This window comes from Lissotriton vulgaris, chromosome 3_1 (assembly GCF_964263255.1).
Source record: "Lissotriton vulgaris chromosome 3_1, aLisVul1.2, whole genome shotgun sequence".
NCBI classification, from domain to species: domain Eukaryota; kingdom Metazoa; phylum Chordata; class Amphibia; order Caudata; family Salamandridae; genus Lissotriton; species Lissotriton vulgaris.
The window spans coordinates 2,068,046,791-2,068,068,018 of record NC_141689.1 but is presented as its reverse complement, the minus strand read 5'-3'; the positions used below and the strand labels follow the sequence as shown (position 1 = coordinate 2,068,068,018).

Here is a 21,228-nt window from a genome sequence, read left to right as displayed (position 1 = left end):
TTTCAAGGGGAGTATCGGCACAGCAGCAGGGCTGCGAGCGGTGCAGCAGGGACTCCATATCCAAGGAGTCTCTGCCTGACTAACGCGCACCACCTGAGCCGCTCTCCCTGCTTGCTCCGCCCCCTGCTTGGGAAGGTAAATACCTCTGCTGGAAGTATACCTGCGGGACACTCTTTTGAAATACCTCGCCTGTGGAGACTCTGAAACGGACTCTGTTTTCCTGCCTTTTGCTGTTCAACCCATCACACAGCTCGCCGGACCCGCTCCGCGGGTCCCCCTTCGCAAAGTCAATCACCCGCAGTCTGCAGTGCCTCTGGGGTTGACAAGGGGAGTATCGGCACAGCAGCAGGGCTGTGGGGGGTGCAGCAGGGATTTCATATCCCAGGAGTCTCTGCCTGACTAACGCGCACCACCTGAGCCGCTCTCCCTGCTTGCTCCGCCCCCTGACTCCCTCTCTCCCTATTTACCCGGCAAACCACACCGCGGCGCGGGAGCGCCCGGGGCTAAGCCCGGGCAAAGGGCGGGCTGTCTGTGGCCGTCTAGGGGCTGCAGGAGGCTGGGCTGGGCCCCCCCTCTGACTTCTGATTTTTTGTCCCGGACTCTATCTCCCAGCTGGGAACACATGTCAGTAAGCTGTGCCTTATATGTATTTTACTTCTTGTGAAACTGACAAGGTTGTTACTGGTTAATCCTCATACTTGCAGAGAACTGATTCATATCAGTTTATTGTTTATTTTTATCCGTACTATAGACCAAGGATGTCTACAGCTGTTTCGAACTCTTTACCGTCCAGTGTAGGGGTGTCTATACTTGGGCCGCTAGATAATTACTTTGCCAGGGCCACCAGAGAAATAGACAAGGAGATCACACTGGCAGAGAAATGTGCGGAGCGCCGTTTCTCCATCGAACTTTTGAAAAATAAGCCATTAACTACGCCACAGAAGGCAGCACCGATTACACAATTACACAACATCATGCCTGTCGATGCAGATGCAGAGTTGTTTAGTACGGAAAATATCCCACTAATATTTCAAGATAGTTCACCAGTGCCACATGCTATGGAAAATACTACAGATCCTATTACTAATGAGCCGCCTGTCACATCAAACTCCCTAATAGACCTAAACTCACCAATACCTATAGACGTAGTCTCTCAGTCCAATAGAAACACATCTTCTCCTGTTTTTAATCCTACAGTAGAGGCAGTTGTGACGTTGGATACACAACCGCCTATAGCGGTTAGTGCAGCCAACGACAAATTACCAACTAAGAAGGATACAGGAGTACCTCGTTCCCCACCTAAAAAAAGAAGGAGAAAGGGTGGGGTTAGAAAAGGGGATAAAACCTCATGTATATCATCAGGTGCAATGGATCCAATACACAAGTCACCCAAGGTAATAGGGAAGGATGTTTTAATGGGGCTACTAATTGTAAATTCTGAATCCCTGCCAACTAAAGGGCTATTGGAGGCTATTGAATGCCTCCTAAAATCTCTCATACTTCCACTCACCGAGAGAGTTAAAAGGCTGGGGGAAAAAAATGGATTGCATTTTGGCAGCCTCCTATCCGATTGAAAACGCTAAACAAACTAATCGAAGTGAAGCCTGCTCTAAAACTAAACACTCTACACAGAATTCATACAGGCAACAAATGGTCACCTCCATACCTAAAAACACACTTGCTGACACAAATTCCACTAAATCGGCAGGCACGAAAGACATAAGCAAAGGGAAGGTTAAACCAGGTGCCCTGAAAGTTCTTCCTACCAGCAAAGACCCCCCAACGAAGATTAGTCAAATGACCAGAGTAAAAACCAATTTTAGAAATATAGCAGACTTACCCCCAGAATCGTCCATCTATGTCATCATTTTAATAGGAGTTTCGGTCATGCCAGTAGGAAATGTAGAACCTAATACTAGTCTTAAAAATAAAGTTATCCACTGGCTGCGTAACAACAGACCGCTCCCATTACATCTAAATGGAGATATAGTATCAGTGAGACAGTGTAATTGGGTGGGCTTACGCCCTAAAGACATTGAAGGGGATGTGGTAATAGTAAACTTTAGGGATCATAGGGTGGTCACATACATCAGTGACTGGTTCCCAGGGAGAAGTGAGGGTGGAGTATCATCGCGTAATTTGAGCTACTTTTATCCTGAAGCTCTGATGATGCCCCCAAAAAACCCTCCAACCCTGAGCAGTTTTGAAGCTCCTTATTTACCAAATCAAACCCCACACCTTACCGTCCCTAGACACTACAATAAAAATGACATCCCTTTTCTTCCACCCCAACGCTCAAATAGGTACTTCATCCCATTTGACAATAATTATCACCCCATAAACCCAAATGAGTACTGGAACATCCCACTACACAACTCATTCGAACCCCTCTCTGGCTTAGACGCAAACGAATGACTTATTTCATCTACTTCCTATGAGGGACTGGATTGTGAGTACATGATAATTTGTAATACCTTAGTAGAACCTGATAATCTTGTACCAGGGAATGCCCATCCAGAAAATTCGGGTGGTGAATTGACAAGGGAAGAAATCCTCAGTGGGAGTAATGTTACAAATAGTTCTGCTCATGGGAGAGCAGAATCTATCAGGTCATTTATTGATCCTGGACCCCCTAAAAGCCCAATGTAACCACTGTGAGAAAGGTAAATGCGGGGGGGCACGTTGAAATCCCTAAAGAAAGTGCGGTGTGCCACAATTTAGGTTTAACACCTTGCGTGCTGCCCCGATTTCCCCCCGGTGCTGGACATTCCATAACTGGGTGTGGTCGTGATGGAACCATTCCGTCATCAGCACAGCTCAACCGTGACTGATGACGGAATGGTTCCGTCACAAGCATCAAAGGGGTTAAATGGAGGGTGTGGAGAAAAATGGTCCATTATATTTTGGAACATAGCTGGCCTTAAGGCCAAACTAGATAATCCAAACTGGCAAAAATGTACTAATAACTGTGATGTTATATGCTTACAAGAAACATGGGCAAAGGAAGAATATCATATGAGTGGTTTAAAACTGTATTTATCCCAGCCATAGGATCTGCACATGGCCGAGCAAAGGGGGGACTATGCATGTAGATTTCTAATTGCTTTACGTGTAAAAAAATTGAGTTGTATTTTCATAATTGTTTTTACCATATTGTCCGGCTACATATTAACACCACTGTTTGTATACTGTTAGTAAATGTTTACAACAACATCCCTGTAACAGACATAAAGTGGTGCTTAAAACCCTGAACACGAAACTCTATAGCATAAACAACAGCTCCCATAAACAGTTCATTGTCATATGGGGTGGAGATTTTAATTGTGCCCTATGCGATAGATCAGGATCAGGAAACTGTGGGTTAACAATGGATAGGGATACCGCCCCATCACATTTTGAGCACACAATAACGGGGAATGCTTTAAATGAGATCATGTTTAATAACGATCTAGGGTTCTCAAACGAACTATGCAGTACTGAGACCTCCTTCTCTCCAACTTTTAACAGTAGAGGCTTATTTTCTACAATCGACTGCATCCTTATCTCCTCGTGTTATAGGGACTGTATTGTTAGTTATAATGTCCTAAAATCTCCCCTAAGCGACCATTTCCCCATCAGGATTGAATTATCTGACCCACAATTAATAGTGCATAAAAGAGCAGAGGTTTCTTCCGAAAACCTAGAAATAGCCAGGCAGAACGGATATGATTTGAAATGGACTAAGGTGGTCCCGAGGAGTTTCTTAGTAACTTAATTAATGCGTGTAATACGAGCTTTTCAGTTTGCTTGGACTTGGCATCTGATGATGCAGACATTATAAGTAATTTAAGAGATATAACTGCCTGTATAAAGAGGGGTCTGTGGGTAAACGCCAAGGAAAAGAAGATCCAAAGGAAAACAAGAGGCTGGTTTAAATCAGCATGTAGTAAGGCCCACAAGCAATTAAAATTGGCTTTGCATAAGCAAGATAGAAACCAGAGCCTGATAAGGGCCCTACGGAAGAAATACAAAACTGCACTAAAAGCTCAAAGAGATCTGATGAGGAGGGAAGCATGGACAGCTATTATGGAGGCCTCAGAATTAAAGGATATGACGGCCTTTTGGAAAGCAGTGAATGCCCCCCGTTTTAAAGACAGTACAAAGGCTCGTATTGAGATAGCTGTTACCGAGGATGAACGGGTCAAGCACTTTGAAACACTTTATAGCTCAGTAGCAATCACCACTGATACATCAAGAGAGTCCACATTTAAGGGGAAGGGCACTGAAGGGCTGCAACTTAACTTTTCCTTGGAGGAGGTAATTAAGGGTTTTAACTCTAGCCTAGGGGGAAGGGCACCTGGCCCCGATGGTGTCCCAGTGGACATTTAAAAAAAAAACATATCTCTCTGGGCACCATTGCTTACCAGAACTTTTAATGCCGCTTGCACAATAGGATTGATTGGTACCTGGTACAAGTCGATCATTATTCCCATTTTCAAAAAGGGAGATAGCGCAAGCTGTGCGTGCTACCGGCCCATATCCTTGCTCGACTCCACCATTAAAATTATTGGCAGAGTCATTTTAGATAGACTGCACTTATGGGCAGACGAACATAACATTATTAGTGACCTCCAATATGGTTTTCGTGAAGGAGTTGGTACCATCGAACAAGCACTTAATTTATCAATATTGATAGAGAAATACACTAAGGCTAAGAGAGGAAGACTGTTCTTAACTTTTCTAGATTTGACATCCGCTTTTGATTTTGTAAATCATGGCAAATTATGGATAATTTTAACCCGACTGGGAGTAGAGGTAAATATCATCAAATTTCTGAGAGAACTGTATAACGGGGCTAGTGCAATGGTTAGATACGGTAAAAATGGGGAGTGTACAAGGGAGTTCAGCGTAGCGAGGGGCGTGAGGCAAGGGTGCGTCCTTGCCCCATTTTTATTTTCTATTTATATAAACAACTTGGAGTAAACTCTATTACAGGATTGCACTGATATGCCAATTGTTTCAGCCCGTCGCATACCTGCTCTTATTTATGCAGATGACGCTGTTTCTCATGGCAAGAACCCCTATAGCCATGCAGACTATAATTACCTCTTTTAGCTCCTTTATGGCCAAATTAGAACTACAAGTAAATTGCACTAAGACGCGGTAACGTGAAACAAAAGAAGAAAACCATGTTCATAGGATCGATCCCTTTAGACCATACCCCAACATTCCCATACTTGGGGATTTTGTTCGATCGCACTGGTAAATGGAGCCGTGCGATCAAAGCTAGGGATTTATTATTTTCTAAATCCATAATGGCCCTTAGGTCGTTCAGCAAAAAGATGGGCAAAAAGCCAGTTAAAGAGCTTTTATATATTTATAAAGCTAGCTGCGTTACGGTGGCATTATATGGGGCAGGAATCTGGGGTGACTCTAATGTCAGTAGCCTACAAGTCACTGAAAATGGTTTGTTGCGATATCTTCTAGCAGTCCCAGAGAATACTTCCAGTTATAATTGCCACACTGAATTGGGTATTGCCTATCTGGAAGAACTAATCAAGGTGCAACCGATCCTACTATGGCATCGGGCATGGACTACCGAGAAATGCCACTTAAATTGCCTCATTTTGGGGGATGCACTGAAATTAGATGGTGGGAAAAGGATAAAATGGCTGTGCTATATAAAAGCATTCTGTGATAATATCAAGCATCCGGAATTATATACTGACCCTATGTCAATGTCTGATATTACTAGGAAAGCATTGAAACAGTTAAGTCTAAATTTCCTTGAGAATCGAAGAGAACATACAGAACTGTTAAAAAAGACAGTAATAACCCATCAAATGATAATTAAACCAAGGGGTATTCAGCCTTATCCAAAACTCCAAATGAAAGACCAAGAAAGGTTTCTGTTGACCAGATTTAGATTTGGGATACTGTTTAGACTGTTGAGCTTTCCTGTTACTAACGATTGGTCAAAGGAAATTTGTAAATGTCCGTGTGACAATGCCTCCACTCAATCGGATATCCATATTTTATTTTTCTGTAGATTTTATGTTATATCTAGGAAAAGGTGGATTATGCCTATTTTAAAATATATGAACATGAGACAGTGTCGCCCAGCTTTTCTAGCTATACAATTCTTGGATGATATTTTCTCAGTTGCATCTGTCACGGCATTTCTTAAAAGCATTTTTTATCTACGTAAGACAATGATTATATGAATTCTATTATTTTAAATTCTGGCCCATGTTAATACTGTGTACACCTCTTTTAAAATATTAATTATGATGATGTAACATTTGATGTGATTTGATGTATTTTTATGGTTATTTATGAAATATAACCGAATAAAGTCTTTTGAATTGAAAACTATTCACCCAGCAAGAGGACTTCAGCTACTTAAAAAATTGAATGTATTCCACTCTGCCCGTTTTCTGCTAAATCTTCCAAAGTGCCTTGTCTAATGGCTATCCAGCTTTGAGAGGACTTTGTCAGATACAGACTGCAACTTTACTCTGCTGGGGGATTTACACATTTTAGAGACTAATGGGCTGATTACGAGTCTGACATTCCATGGACCGCCATACTAGTTGGGGCGGGCTGGTGGCAGCCTTCCGACTGCCCTAATACAACTAGGATAGTCGGACCGCCATTGCACCACTCCAACTGCAGCAGTCTTGAGGCCGCAATATGCTTGGCGGGACCGCTGCAGTCCCGCCAAGCTTATTACGAGTACCCTTTCAGCCACAGTTTTCATGGCGGTTCCTCCTCCATGAAAACTGTGGCAGAGAAGAAAAAAGTGAGGTCCCCTGTTGCCTCTCGGAAATGCAGTGCATGCAAGGCGGCACATCTTGTGCACCCCAGTGTGTATGCACCCTAGTACCTTCACTGCATGGACTGCAGCAGTCTATGCCGTGCAGGTACTACCTTTGACATTTGCCAAACTCGTAATCAGGCTTTGCGTTAGAAGGTATAATCTTTATCCAGGACAAACCTGTTTCATGCATCCGACCCTCACTCATTACAGTTGGCCTGAAATCAGTTGGCCTTGACCAACTGTAAACAGTATCTACTGATTAGTGCTTTATTGTATCTTTGTGCTTTTTGCCATACATATTTAAACATTCATATCTCCGGTTTCCCCCAATGCATTTTGGTCTTTGTGGTGTATTTTTATTGATTACATTTTTCTCTATTTTTTCTAAATTAGTTGTGGGATTTCTAATGTGTTCTACTTTGAATTTGTAACTGTTTTGTTACTGCTAAATACTTTACACATTTTCTTAAATTAACCCTTTCTTGTCTGTGCCACAGATACCAGAGGGTTGCCTAGGTTTATAATATTGAAGCTGTGCAAAGTAAAACAGAAATGGTTAATGTTTAGGTGCAATATGACTTACCTCAAACTCCTTACTTACACTACTGAGTTAAGTAAGATTAGCACTTTATATGTCCACAATGACTGGAACCGACATCCATGGAAGAACTTGTAATTATCATTTTATCAATATCAGCTTCCTTTTACAGCAATAGTAATAAATATGCCAATGAAAAAAATGATTATACAATGTACTGTATGTGCTCACATGATGCAATAGTCATTGTCAATATTGCACACAAATAGTTCCATCTGTCAGACAGCATTTTCCAGTATTCAACCTTACGTTCAAGTAGAAGTAATCTTTTTCGATCTGTTTTATAAGGGTTCTGGCAGTAAACACATTTTTACTGAGGATTTTTTGGGTGTCACCACTGATCAACAGATCTCTTGTGTTCGGGATTTCTTTGGAAATGTAGGCAATTTCTATTTCACATATGTCAACATAACACCTTAAAAGCACAATTACCTTAAGTTTGGTGTCGCCAGTTGAACAATTAATATTCTGTTTGAAAAGTATCTGTGAACACCCCCAACCACTACGCCGGCCACACGCTTGATCCCGTCTTCTCATCCAGCAAGCACATCACCTTCAGCCACTCCACCGGACTCCACTGGACCGACCACAGCTGCGTCCACTTCAGCTTCAGAAAAACCACAACCCACCACCACCCGCAACAGGTTCCTCACAGGAGCTGGAGCAAGATCACCGCCGCCCAGCTCACCACCTCCCTCAGCCAGAACCCACCTGCCAGCACAACGGACCCCAACGAAGCAGCCCGCAACTTCACACAGTGGCTGACCGCCTGCGCCGACGACCTCGCACCACTGAAGAACCCTCCCAGCAGATCCAGAAGCAAGATGGCCCCCTGGTTCACTGACGAACTCAAGGACTCCAAGAAGACCTGCCGCACCCTCGAGAAAGCCTGGCTCCTCAACCAGACCACCGACAACATGACCACCCTCAAACACGCCACCCGCAAGCACCACCAGCTCATCCGCACCACCAATAAGAAATCACTGAAGCAGCGACTGGACAACAACGCCCACGACAGCAAGGAACTCTTCAGCATCGTCAAGAAGTTCTCCAACCCCAGCACCGGCAACAACGACATCACTCCTTCACAAGATCTCTGCGACTCTCTCGCCTCGTTCTTCCAATGCAAGAATGCCGACATCCACAACAGTTTCGGCGCTCCATCCACGCACCCAACCGTCGAACCAACGCACCCCACCGCCACCCTCCGCACCTGGACCATGGTGACCACCGAAGACACAGCCCGCACGATGAACACCATCCACTCCGGATCTCCAACTGACCCCTGCCTCCACCACGTCTTCAACAAGGCCGACTCCACCATCGCACCCCAACTCCGGGACGTCATCAACACCTCCTTCAACACCGCCACCTTCCCGGAGAGCTGGAAGCATGCCGAGCTCAGCGCCCTACTGAAGAAACCAACAGCGGACCCCACCGACCACAAAAACTTGCGCCCCATCTCGCTTCTCCCTTTTCCTGCCAAAGTCATCGAGAAGATCATCAACTGACAGCTTGCCACCTTCCTCGATACGAACGGATCCCTCGACCCCTCGCAGTCCGGTTTCAGAGCCAACCACAGCACGAGACCACCCTCATCGCAGCCACCAACGACATCCGAGCCCTGCTCGACGACGGGGAAACAGCGGCACTCATCCTCCTGGACCTCTCTGCAGCGTTCGACACTGTCGGCCACCGCACCCTAGTCCAACGCCTCAGCAACATCGGCATCCAAGAGAAGGCACTGGAGTGGATCATCTTGTTCCTCGCCGGAAGAACACAGAGAGTTCGCCTCCCCCCCGTTTCGATCCGAGGCCACCAAAGTCATCTGCGGCGTCCCGCAAGGATCATCACTCAGCCCCACCCTCTTCAACGTCTACATGAGACCTCTTGCTGCCATCGCACGCTAACACAACCTCAACATCATCATCATCTCCTACGCCAACGACACCCAGCTGATCCTCTCCCTCACCAGAGACCCCGACACCGCCAGAACCAGCCTACACAAAGGGATGAAAGACGTCCCCGAATGGATGAAGAACAGCCGCCTGAAACTGAACTCAGACAAGACGGAAGTCCTCATCCTGGGACCATCGCCCTCCGCCTGGGACGACTCCTGGTGGCCCCCAGCCCTGGGCACCGCTCCCAAGCCAACAGACCCGCACGCAACCTGGGCTTCATCCTGGACCCCTCCCTCTCGATGACCAGACAAGTCAACGCCGTCTCCTCAGCATGCTTCCACACCCTTCCCATGCTTCGCAAAATCTTCCGATGGATCCCGACCGAAACCAGGAAGATGGTCACCCAGGCCCTCGTCACCAGCCGACTGGACTACGGAAACACCCTCTACGCCGGAACCACAGCCAAGCTACAGAACAGACTCTAACACATCCAGAACGCCTCCGCCCGACTCATCCTGGACATCCCCCGACGCAGCCACATCTCCGGCCACCTGAAGGACCAGCACTGGCTCCCCGTCAACAAGAGGATCACGTTCAGGCTCCTCACCCACGCACACAAGTCTCTCCATGACCTGGGCCCCAAGTACCTCAATGACCGCCTGACCTTCTACACGCCCACCCACCAGCTATGGTCTATTAGCCTCGCCCTCGCCGCCGTACCACGCATCCGTAGAGCCACCGCCAGAGGCAGATTCTTCTCCTACCTGGCGGCCAAGACATGGAACTCCCTCCGCATCCACCTTCGGCTGACCCAGGACCACCTCGCCTTCAGGAGACAACTCAATACCTGGCTGTTCGAGCAGTAGCGGACCCCTTCCCCCAAGCGCCTTGAGACCCTTCCGGTGAGTAGTGCGCTATACAAGTGTTATGATTGATTGATTGATTGATTGATTGATTGAATGTCATCAAAAAATGATGCTGAAGAAAAAAGATTTTGACTTCTAACTGCTTTGACACAAGAATGATAAAAATGTAATCTAATTGTTTTTGTTAATTATGTCATTTTATTTTGTTTGTAGCCTGAAACGGAAGTTTAAAAAACACAGCCCTAATGACTCTTCATCTTTATAAGTTTTTTTTAGATGATGCGCACACTCAAATTACAGCCAAGAAAGATAATACTAAATTTGCAAGTGCTGGAAAATATGGGTATACCCTCATTAAAGCTCCAGTCTTAAGAAAATATATTCACAGCAGTTTACGTAAATGGGGCTAATTCAGTATTATTTGTTGAACCTAAGAAATCTCATAATCCCAAACTGACTTGAACATGGCTGTTTTAAATCTGCAGTTAGCATAATTAGTTTATTTGATATATGAAGGCGGTATTTCTTATCAAACAAGAAGTAATGTAACAAAAATTGAGAGCTTAGAAAAGAGCAGGCCAAGACAAAAGTTAGTCAATTAGATATGTTCTATACATAGAAGTTTTCATTTTTCCCAGAAAAAAATCGCTGATTGGGGTTATATCTGAGATCCATAGTCTTGGTCCTTGACATAAGGATGCTTGATTCCACATTTTAGATCTCTTTCTAGAATTATTCCTAGATAATTTCTAGAGGTAGGTTTTATTTACTTCTGGTTTTTCTTTTACACAGGCAAGCAAATGAAGAATATCAAGTGCTGGCTAACTCTTGGAGGTACTCTTCTGCTTTTTCTAATAAACTATTCTTCACTATTGTGGATTATGATGAAGGAGCTGATGTTTTCCAACAGGTATGTGATACTGTGTTGTATTTTGCTGATTAATATAGTATATAATATGGATGACTATGCATTTGATCAGTACATAGGTCCATCTTGGTTTCTTTATAAACTAGTTCACATTTCTTTCAATAATAAGATGAGTTTGCATTGGTGTGTTTTATATTCAAGACAAGATTACATCTGTGCTCAGGAGTAGCTTACTGATTGTGAACAGGTATTTTAGCATTTTAATTGTACGCAGCACTGATTATCACACCACCTGATACAAGTTTAGCTATACTATAGATCTTCAATGAGAGCTAAACACCATGATTTAATCATCACTATTCCTTATTATTGTTGTAGCAAAAAAGCTATAAAATATATCAAAACATATAATAGAAGATAAAAAAGCACAACATGCACACTACAAATATGAAACAAAAGAAATAATTTAAACAGTACAATTTAAAACATGGGTTAAAAAACTCATAGATGCTAGAAATGTCAGCATACAACACCATGGCAGTAAAGTTAACCCCTTGTTTGTAACCAAGTTGTCCAAATATACAACGCTACCAGAAGGTAAATTGGCTCTGTATCGATAACGAAGAACTCCTTGTTTTATTGTTTTGGAACAACAGTTCTATCTTACTACATCAGTAGCTGTCAATGTAGGAAAGTGTCCCATTTCACATGGTCACCCCCCTACACTTTTTGCCTGACATCTAATGCATTTTGGCTAGATGTGCCCTGGGTTCCTACCAATTGTGTTCCCAGGGCCTGTGTTCTTTCCAAAAACTGTACCTTTATACCCACAATTGGCACATCTCTGGCCACGGGTAAGCCCCTTGTAAAAGGTACCATGGGTACCAAGGGCACTGTGACCAGTGAAGGCCTCTAAGGGCTGCTGCACCTATTGTGCCACCCTTAGAGACACTGTACCCTAACACCCACATACGGCCATTGCAGGCTGTGTTTTGGTGCAGAGAAAAGTGTAGAGTCACCATGGCCCCCATTCCTGTGTGCCATGCCCACAACCCACTGCCTGGGGCCAAGGAAAGTCACCCCACTAGCAGTGTCTATTAGCTCCCAGTTGAGGGCACAGTTGCTTGAGGACTGTACCACTACACTGTCTAAATCCATTCTTAGACATTGTAAGTGCAATAAAAGCCATAAAGAGCAAGTGGTCTGGGAGTTTGTCATTATGAACTCCGCAGCTTTGTAACGGGCTTTTCTGAAACATGGGAAGTTTGACAGCAAACTTCTCAGAACATTAAACCCACACTGATGCCTGTGTGGGATTTAATGTAAAATGCACTCAGAGGTCCTCTTAGAGATGCCCCCTGCAAAACGACCAGTCCTGGTGTGATTCTTGAATGGCTGCCCGCCATGTTTCACCACCAGACAGGTTTCTGGACACCTAGGTAGAGAGCCTCCGCTCTCTGGGTCCAGAAACAAAGCCCATCCTGGGGAGATGTGTTATGCCTCCTCTACTAGGATGGGCTTGGGCCACAAAGGGGAATCTTAAAGGGCCTCCTGTCCTTGCCATTTGCTGTCTCCAGGAACTGCCTCCCACTGGTTCTGGCCCCCACTTTGGGTGGGAGAATCAGTGAAAAAAATGAGTTAGGAGGACAGGTGTGCCCACCTTTGCCAACCCCACCCCTCGGGTGGGGGTGGGGAGGTGAAGCACACAACTCAGTCCCCTCTATCTTGAATATGAGGGGACCCATCCTATTAGGGAGAGGCTCATGCCCCCTTCCAACTGGAGGTGTACCCACCCCAAGGAAGCGACCCATTGGTCCCAACCTGCACAGACCTGAAAATGACCCTAAATGTATTATTTAGGGGCAACCCTGAACCTTGCATCCTCAGATTTGTGGAAGAAAGAAGAAGAACCGAAGAGCCGTGCTGACCTATGAAGAAGAGGACACCAACTGCTTTGGCCCCAGCCTTAAGGTCAGTCCCAACTTCGACCTGACTACAGCGGAAACCCTGGTGTGTCCAGCAGCCACCCGGAGAATCTGCCCTGCACTCGACGTAAAGACTCTGCCTCCCATGACCACAGGATTTGATCAAGCAAAGACTTCAAATAGAGAAACCGGAACCAGGTGGCTCCGCGGTTCTGCACCACTCTCCAACCAATGCCCACGGCCCGAGTTTGAGAGGCCCAATACCATGAGGTGGTATCGCCTGCAGTCCTGGCCTGGCATCTGGTGATCCCCGACCTACCTCGAGCTTCAAGCTGATGCCATCAGCCTCAACCTGAATGGTCACTTTGACCATGTTCTGAGCTGGTAAGAATACCTGATGCCAACAGACACCCCTGCACCGATGCCCCATGGCCTTGGGTGGCACAACCGATGCTATCCAGGCATTCCCTAAAAACCCAACTTCCCTCTCGAGCCAGTGGTCCCCTTCAGAAAGCCTCCCTGACTGAGCCTGCAGCATCTTTTCCAAACCAGAGTTCTCAATTGCAATCCACAGGGCTCCCGCCGTCTCCTTGACACTCCACATACGTCCACCTCTGTATCATTGATGGTGCAACTCCTGTGCTGATTGTGGGCCCCTGCAGTGCTGATCCTAACCACCAACTCGCTTCCACAGTCGAGTGGCCTGTTCGTAAGCAGACTCTGATAGAAGGCCCCTTTAGCCCTGTTGGCTAACATTGGGCCCCAGCACTCTGCAACAGGCCACCCAGGGTGCCGCTGGTGGTGTAATACGAGTGCCTACCTGGACCTTGGTGAACCTTGGTCGTTAACATTATTTTTCCCATAGGAACCAATGTAACAAGTTTTTATTTAAAAAAATGTAAGTATTGACTTGTGTTTTGTACGGAAGAAAAGTAACTGGATGCTATGATCTGTAAAAGTCTTACTTACCTTTGTATTGTTGGATCCACGGTGTGATATCTAGGCATTCCACCACGTGTAGTCGATGTAATCAAAAAGTAACGTAAAAGTAATCAAAAGTAATTTCTATATAATTAAAACTGGTTTTAAAGCATATACAAATATGTAATGATTGCAAATCCATTTCCAATTGCATTTCTTTGTAGGTTTTACAATTGAAATAACATTTTACCGACCTGTACCAAGTCCTACTTGGTTCTAGAAATAAAACATAATATACCTTTTTTATACTTACCCACCTGGTCTGCATTCTGTCTCTGAGTGTGTGTAATCAGTCCTTAATTAAATGAACACAATAAAGTCTTAATACACTCTCCTTGTTGCAAAGTCATCCTTTGCCCTGGGCACCCCCAACTTTTATGCTGACTGGTACTGGTGGTAACTGACTGACCCTGGGCTCTGCCTACCCAGGCCCAGGACCAGTGCTATGCTGAAAACACATTTAGAATACAGTGAAAATACCTACATACACTAGGGTACATTAGGGTACCACTATGATTGGCATGACCTCCCTTATAAGGCCCTAGTCCATATTTGGGCAGGGCGATTAAACCTACCTTTATGATCCTACCATATAGTTTAAAGGCCAGCAGCTTTCCTGCACTTGCATGTGTGTATTGCTCAAGCCTGAAGTCAGTTTAATCAAACAAGCCTGAAGTCAGTTTAAAAGCAGCCTTGTGTTGCAGGATTGCTTATAAAATGGAAAGTGCTCCCAAACTCGACTTTAGTGTTTGGGGCACTTACAATTAATAAACTACAATGTTTTGGCATATTAGGTACCCCCGTGGTCTCCCCCAGGTATCACAGGGGGGGGAGCGGGTGGGGGGGAGCTTAGGTCTTTATAAGGAGAACCATTATAAAATAAGTTCTATATGCCTTTGGTTTAGTGTAATTGCACTCTCCACATTGTAGTAAAGTGCTTCCCAAAATCGACTTGCTTGGAGCACTGTGGAGTGAGGATTTTCAATAAGGTACATATTCAGAACCCATAAAGGCTCCCCTTGGTGTTACAGGGGTGGGGGTCCTTTAGATATAGGCAGTGCCCTTATAAAATATGTTTTATAATCCCTGGTGGTGGAGAAATTGCCCAGTTCAATTTCCCTATTGCAAATCCCCAGCCACATAGGTTAATGTAGCAAGAAGTTATTGATTAATAACTAAATATAAGGGGCTCAAAAAATATAATTTATGGACTTATTAGAATGGTATTGATACAGCCAACAATATGATATGCCTTCTCGTGCTCTGACATGATTGGCAAGGGATTTGTGGATTAGCAAAACTAGTTTGAAGAGTTGCTAATACCCCTGGGGTTAGGGAGCCCTTCTAGGAGGTTAGTAAATAATGTTCTTCAAAGGAAGGAGGAAACATGCTGGAGAAACCAGTTTCATTGACACCTCTACCCGCTGCCCCTGCCAGATGGCAGGCTTAAGGAAGGAATTGGAAGACTCAAAAGGGAGGGAGGCTATGTAGATGAGCCAGACTGTAGACTGGTTTAATGACCTCTTCTCTCTCTGCTGAAAAATCAGCCATATTGAATTTTGGAGAAATGATGCTCCCCGGGAGAATATAGTGCCACACTTTGGAGAATGTGGTCATACCCTGGGGTGTTGCCCTGTACCTCATTGGACAGGAGTGCCCACCTGCCTGACACAGAGAAATGGGAATAAGTATCTTAGAGGGGTAGAACCTCTCAGATATGCTGCTTGAAACAAGAAGAAGAAGGGTCCATGCTGAGATGTTTGATTTGCACCAACCTGGTCCTGCACCTGCCTGGGCCTGCTACACTATCTGGAATTACAACCTTGTGGACCTACCTTGCTTCAAAAGGACTAAAGAGTAAACTCTCTTCAAGCTACGGGTTAACAGAGCTCACCTGAACCATCACCAGAATCTCCGGCCTGGAGTACTGCCAGTGGATTTCTAATGATTTTGCCAAGTGGATTGTGGGAATTGAAGACCCAAACTTTCAAGGACCACCCTGGAGGTTCAAGACCCTTGACATAAGTTTTGGACGCTTTGGAGCCCTCAGAGGAACTTTAGGAAGAAGTTACAAATGTTTGAAGAACATCGGATCAAATTAGGAAAGAAGGTCCACAGGTGGATCAACTCGACCTGGCTAGCCAAGCCGACGACCCTCAACAGCAAGAGGGCCAGCTGTCTAGGTTCGTCCGACTAAAAAGCTCAGAAGGTCCGACTTCCAGACTTTGACTGGGACCTGGCTGAAATCCATACTGGCGAACCCACACTGAAGCCGGCCTGGTGAAGAGCAGCGAGCTCCGTAGAAGTTTCTAAGTCGAAACGTAGGAGAGGGGACCGGGACCAACTGCAGGAGTCCAGCTGCCAACCTTCAACTGCGAGCTGGCCTGGACTTCCATACATTTAACCACAAGTTCATCGCAAGGCAAGCCGGCAAAGCATCACTGCTCCAGACTGGCCGAGAGCTTCGAAGGATCCCAGTAAGAAAAGCACCCAAAAAGGTTCTAAGTCAGAATGTAAAAACTTTGATCCAGACCTACCGCGAGGGTTAGATGAGCAGGGCTCCATCGCAGTCACCTGAAACTTTGAGTTTGTCCCAGTCTGGTGCGACCATATGTCCCAATAAGCGCTATAGGTTTCTACGTGCTATATAGTGTTAAATCTGTAAACATTCACATCTCCAGTTTCCTACATTGGATTTGATTTATGTTGGTGTCATTTTAAAAAGATACAAATATTTACTATTTTTATAAATTGGTGTTGCATTTTTATTATGTGTTGTGTCTTGATTATTTACTGAATTGGTGTTTTTGAATGCTTTACATACCTCTCTTTGAAGTTAAGCCTGCCTGCTCACAACAAAGCTACCAAGGGTTGAGCATTGGAATAGTTTTCTATGCCCTATATTGTGTTAGTGGTAATATTGCCAGTGGTAGATGCATATTTCCCACTACTAATAATCCACTATTCAACACTCCTGATAAGCCTAACTGCTCGCCCACACTACCACAAAGAGAGCTGGTAGTGATTATCTAATTTAGCCTCTGCTATGCCTTTCGACACTCCCTGGACTCTGTGCACACTATACCTTACTTTGGTATAGCACATACAAAGCCAGCTTCCTACATTGGTGGGGTCTAAGACTCTGCATTTGTTGAACTAACTTAGTCACCTTAGTAACCTGATCACACAACAAGAATCCAAAAACTTACTTTAGTTCAACTCATTTTTTGAATTTTCCAAATTTCTAAAAGTCATGTTACAGACTTATGTTAAGACTTTGCAGTCATTATTTAGAAACTTTAAAAGTGACTGAAGTTAGGCAGGGAGTACTTAGGACTTGTTTTTAGGTCTTCTAAACAGAACCACACTTTAATAAAATAATGAGCAGAGAAGGATGGCTAAGGACCTCAACCTGACCCCTAACTCCTGTCTAGTGGTTAGAGACTTAAGGCTTCTCTGTAAAGCTAAAATAATAAGAACCGGGTCCAACCCTATGAGAATACAACCCCAGGATTTCCTCATCTCTGCTGTGAGCAGTCGCTCCCCTGGCTCCCTGCTCGAACTGCTTGTGGTATCGTTATACTGCGCTTGAAATTCTTGCTGTAACATTATCAACGCGATTATTGCACAGAGCTGCGCTTGAGATCTGGCTCCTTACTTTCAGCGCGTTATTTTGCATTGTAACGATTTCATTTAAATGTGCCTCATTTTGTGTGCAGAGATCAATTGAATTTATTGCGCTTTTTAATCTGAGTGTGCCTTCGTTGCTCTCTTCTGTGGCGCTCTATTGGCAGTGCTTGGCGCTTTGCTGCTCGTGCTTTTCCACACGCCGCCATTTGGTTGTTGTTGTTTTTCCCTGCAAGGCCGTCCTCTAGAGCCCGCCCCGCCTCCCAGCTGAGCCCCCCTCGCCCCTCCCCCTCCTCCCATTTATGCCAGATGCACCCACGCGCAGCGTCTACGCGCAGCGACCGCGCCCCATTCGCGCCGAAGGTGCGCCAAAGGTAAGCCCGTCTACGCCCGTCCGCGCCTGGACCGCGCCCAGCGCCAGACCCCCTGGCCCTCGCACTGCCCATCCCCCCTGCATTACTTACGACGCCTCCACCCTCCTAGCCCTTAACCCCGGCCGCTCCCCCAACTGCGTCCAAGCAGCTCCTGGACACACCCATGGACCCTTCTCTTGCAACTCCTGCAAGTTCGACGGCACCAAGAACAACTCCTCATCTACGAACACACAACAGATATCCGACCCCAACCACCTACAATGCATCCTGCTCAACACCCGATCGGTCCACAGGCATGCCATTGACCTGTGGAATCTACTAGACACCATCTCTCCGGATGTCGCCTTCCTAACAGAAACATGGATGAACGCCACATCAGCCCCAGACATCACCATTGCCATCCCGGAAGACTATAAGATCATACGCAAGGACCGTACCGACCACACAGGAGGAGGTATCGCTATCGTCCATAAGAAATCCATTCGCATCTCAACCAGCTCAGACGTCAATCTCACCAACTCTGAACACCTTCACTTCCAGATCCACATCGACCCCAAGACCACACTCAGAGGCACCCTCCTTTACAGGCCACCAGGACCCCGCGCACAGTTTAGTGAAGACATCACGGACTTCATCACTCCACACGCACTCCCCTCCGAGGATTACATCCTTTTGGGAGACCTCAACTTTCACCTTGAAAAGAACCACGACCGCAACACCACCACCCTTTTGGACAACCTCACCAACCTCGGACTTAAACAACTCGTCACTACCCCCACCCACATCGCAGGTCACACACTCGACCCTATCTTCACCTCCAGCAAACATGTCTCCTTCAGCCACACCACAGATCTCCTTTGGACCGACCACAGCTGCGTTCACTTTACCTACAACAAGCCCACGTCCAACAACCACCCCCAACCCACTCTGCAGAGAAACTGGAACAAAATCACCATCGACCAGCTCTCCTCATCGCTTCTTCAAAACCCCCCAGCCCACTCCTCAAACCCCGACCAAGCAGCCACCAACCTCACCCAATGGTTATCCAACAGCGCCGACATCTTAGCACCACTGAAAAAACGACAAACCAAACTAGGCAGCAAGAAGGCCTCCTGGTTCAACGATGATCTTAAGAAATCCAAGAAACTCTGCCGCTCCCTTGAGAAGGCCTGGAAAAAAGACCCAACTACCAGCACCAAGGACGCCTTCAAAAACGCCACCCGCATACACCACCAACTGATCCGGAATGCCAAGAAAGCCGCTTTCAAGAACCGACTAGATAACAACGCCCACAACAGCAAGGAATTATTCAACATCGTCAAGGAATTCTCCAACCCCTCGGCCAACTCCAACGACATCACCCCCTCTCAAGCCCTCTGCGACTCCCTAGCCTCATTCTTCCACAACAAAATTGCTGACATCCACAACAGCTTCGACAACCGACCCGAAGACCAACCCACCAAACCCCTTGCAGGACCCCCACCCCCCCTGAACACCCTCAATGACTGGAAGCCAATCTCCACTGAGGACACCATCCGTCTGATGAACTCTATCCACTCAGGATCCCCCACAGACCCACGCCCTCACCACATCTTTAACAAAGCAGACTCCATTATAGCACCGCACCTCCGAGACGTCATCAACTGCTCCCTCAACTCCGCTACCTTCCCGGAAAGCTGGAAACATGCCGAACTCAGCGCCCTCCTGAAGAAACCCACAGCTGACCCCACCGAACTCAAAAACTACCGCCCTATCTCACTCCTTTCATTCCCGGCCAAAGTCATCGAGAAAGCGGTCAACAACCAGCTCGCCGCATTCCTTGAAACCAACAAATCCCTCGACTCCTCACAATCCGGCTTCCGAGCCAAGCACAGCACTGAAACCGCCCTCATCGCAGCAACAGACGACATTCGAACTCTACTGGACAATGGAGACAGAGTCGCCCTCATCCTCCTCGACCTCTCTGCAGCCTTCGACACGGTCTGTCATAGCACCCTCTTACAACGCCTCAGAAACGTCGGAATCCATGGAAAAGCACTGGAATGGATCACCTTGTTCCTCACCGGAAGAACCCAGAGAGTCCGCCTCCCACCATTCAAGTCAGAGGCCACTGAAGTCATCTGCGGCGTGCCACAAGGATCTTCACTCAGCCCCACCCTCTTCAACGTATACATGAGCCCCCTCGCGGTCATCGCACGCCAACACAACCTCAACATCATCTCCTACGCCGACGACACTCAACTGATCCTATCACTCACCAGAGACCCTAACACTGCCAAAACCAACCTGCATGAAGGAATGAAAGAAGTAGCCGAGTGGATGAAGCACAGCCGTCTGAAACTGAACTCAGACAAAACAGAAGTCCTCATCCTAGGCACCTCCCCCTCCGCCTGGGATGACTCTTGGTGGCCAGAGGCCCTTGGAAAAGCACCCATCCCGACGGACCACGCACGGAACCTGGGCGTCATCCTGGACTCCTCACTCTCGATGACCAGACAAGTCAACGCCGTTTCATCATCTTGCTTCAACATTCTTCGCATGCTCAAAAAAAACATTTCGCTGGATCCCCACCGAAACTAGAAAAACAGTCACTCACGCTCTGGTCACGAGCCGACTGGACTACGGAAACACCCTCTACGCCGGTACCACCGCAAAAATCCAGAAAAAACTCCAACGCATCCAGAACGCTTCAGCCAGGCTCATATTAGACATCCCACGTAAAGAACACATCTCTGGCCACCTGAAAAACCTCCACTGGCTCCCCGTCAATAAGAGAATCACTTTCCGGCTCCTAACCCACGCACACAAAGCACTCTACGAAATCGGACCCGAATGCCTCAACACACGACTGTCCTTCTACACACCCTCCCGCCAGCTACGATCCTCCAACCAAGCCCTTGCCACTGTACCTCGCATCAACAAATCCACCATGGGAGGTAGATCCTTCTCCTACCTAGCAGCTAAAACCTGGAACTCACTTCCCACTCACCTTCGCCTTACTCAGAACCACCTAGCATTCAGAAAGCAACTTAAAACGTGGATATTTGACAAGTAACTCCCCACCCTTCTTCAAGCGCCTTGAGACCCTCTGGGTATGTAGCGCGCTATAGAAATTTATTGACTTGACTTGACTTGACTAGCAGGGTATGCAAGGGACCACCCCGTTGCTGAGGGTGAGGATCTTCAAGCATTGGAAGAAAGTATTGAGGATGATGAGATCTTAGACCAGCCACCTCAACTACTTAGGTTGGGTGGGGACTTTGTGCCCTAGCCCTCCAGACCAAGGGAT

At 46.4% G+C, this 21,228-nt stretch overlaps 1 protein-coding gene across 2 annotated transcripts in view; it reads left to right on the top strand.

The window, feature by feature from the left end:
• TUSC3 (tumor suppressor candidate 3) overlaps nt 1-21,228 on the top strand; it is a 1,509,257-nt gene that overhangs the window by 622,704 nt on the left and 865,325 nt on the right. For both annotated transcript variants that reach the window (XM_086963342.1, XM_086963341.1), the window contains exon 3: nt 10,957-11,074. In XM_086963342.1, the coding sequence (XP_086819468.1) occupies nt 10,957-11,074 (118 nt within the window). The remainder of the gene's footprint in view (nt 1-10,956; nt 11,075-21,228) is intronic.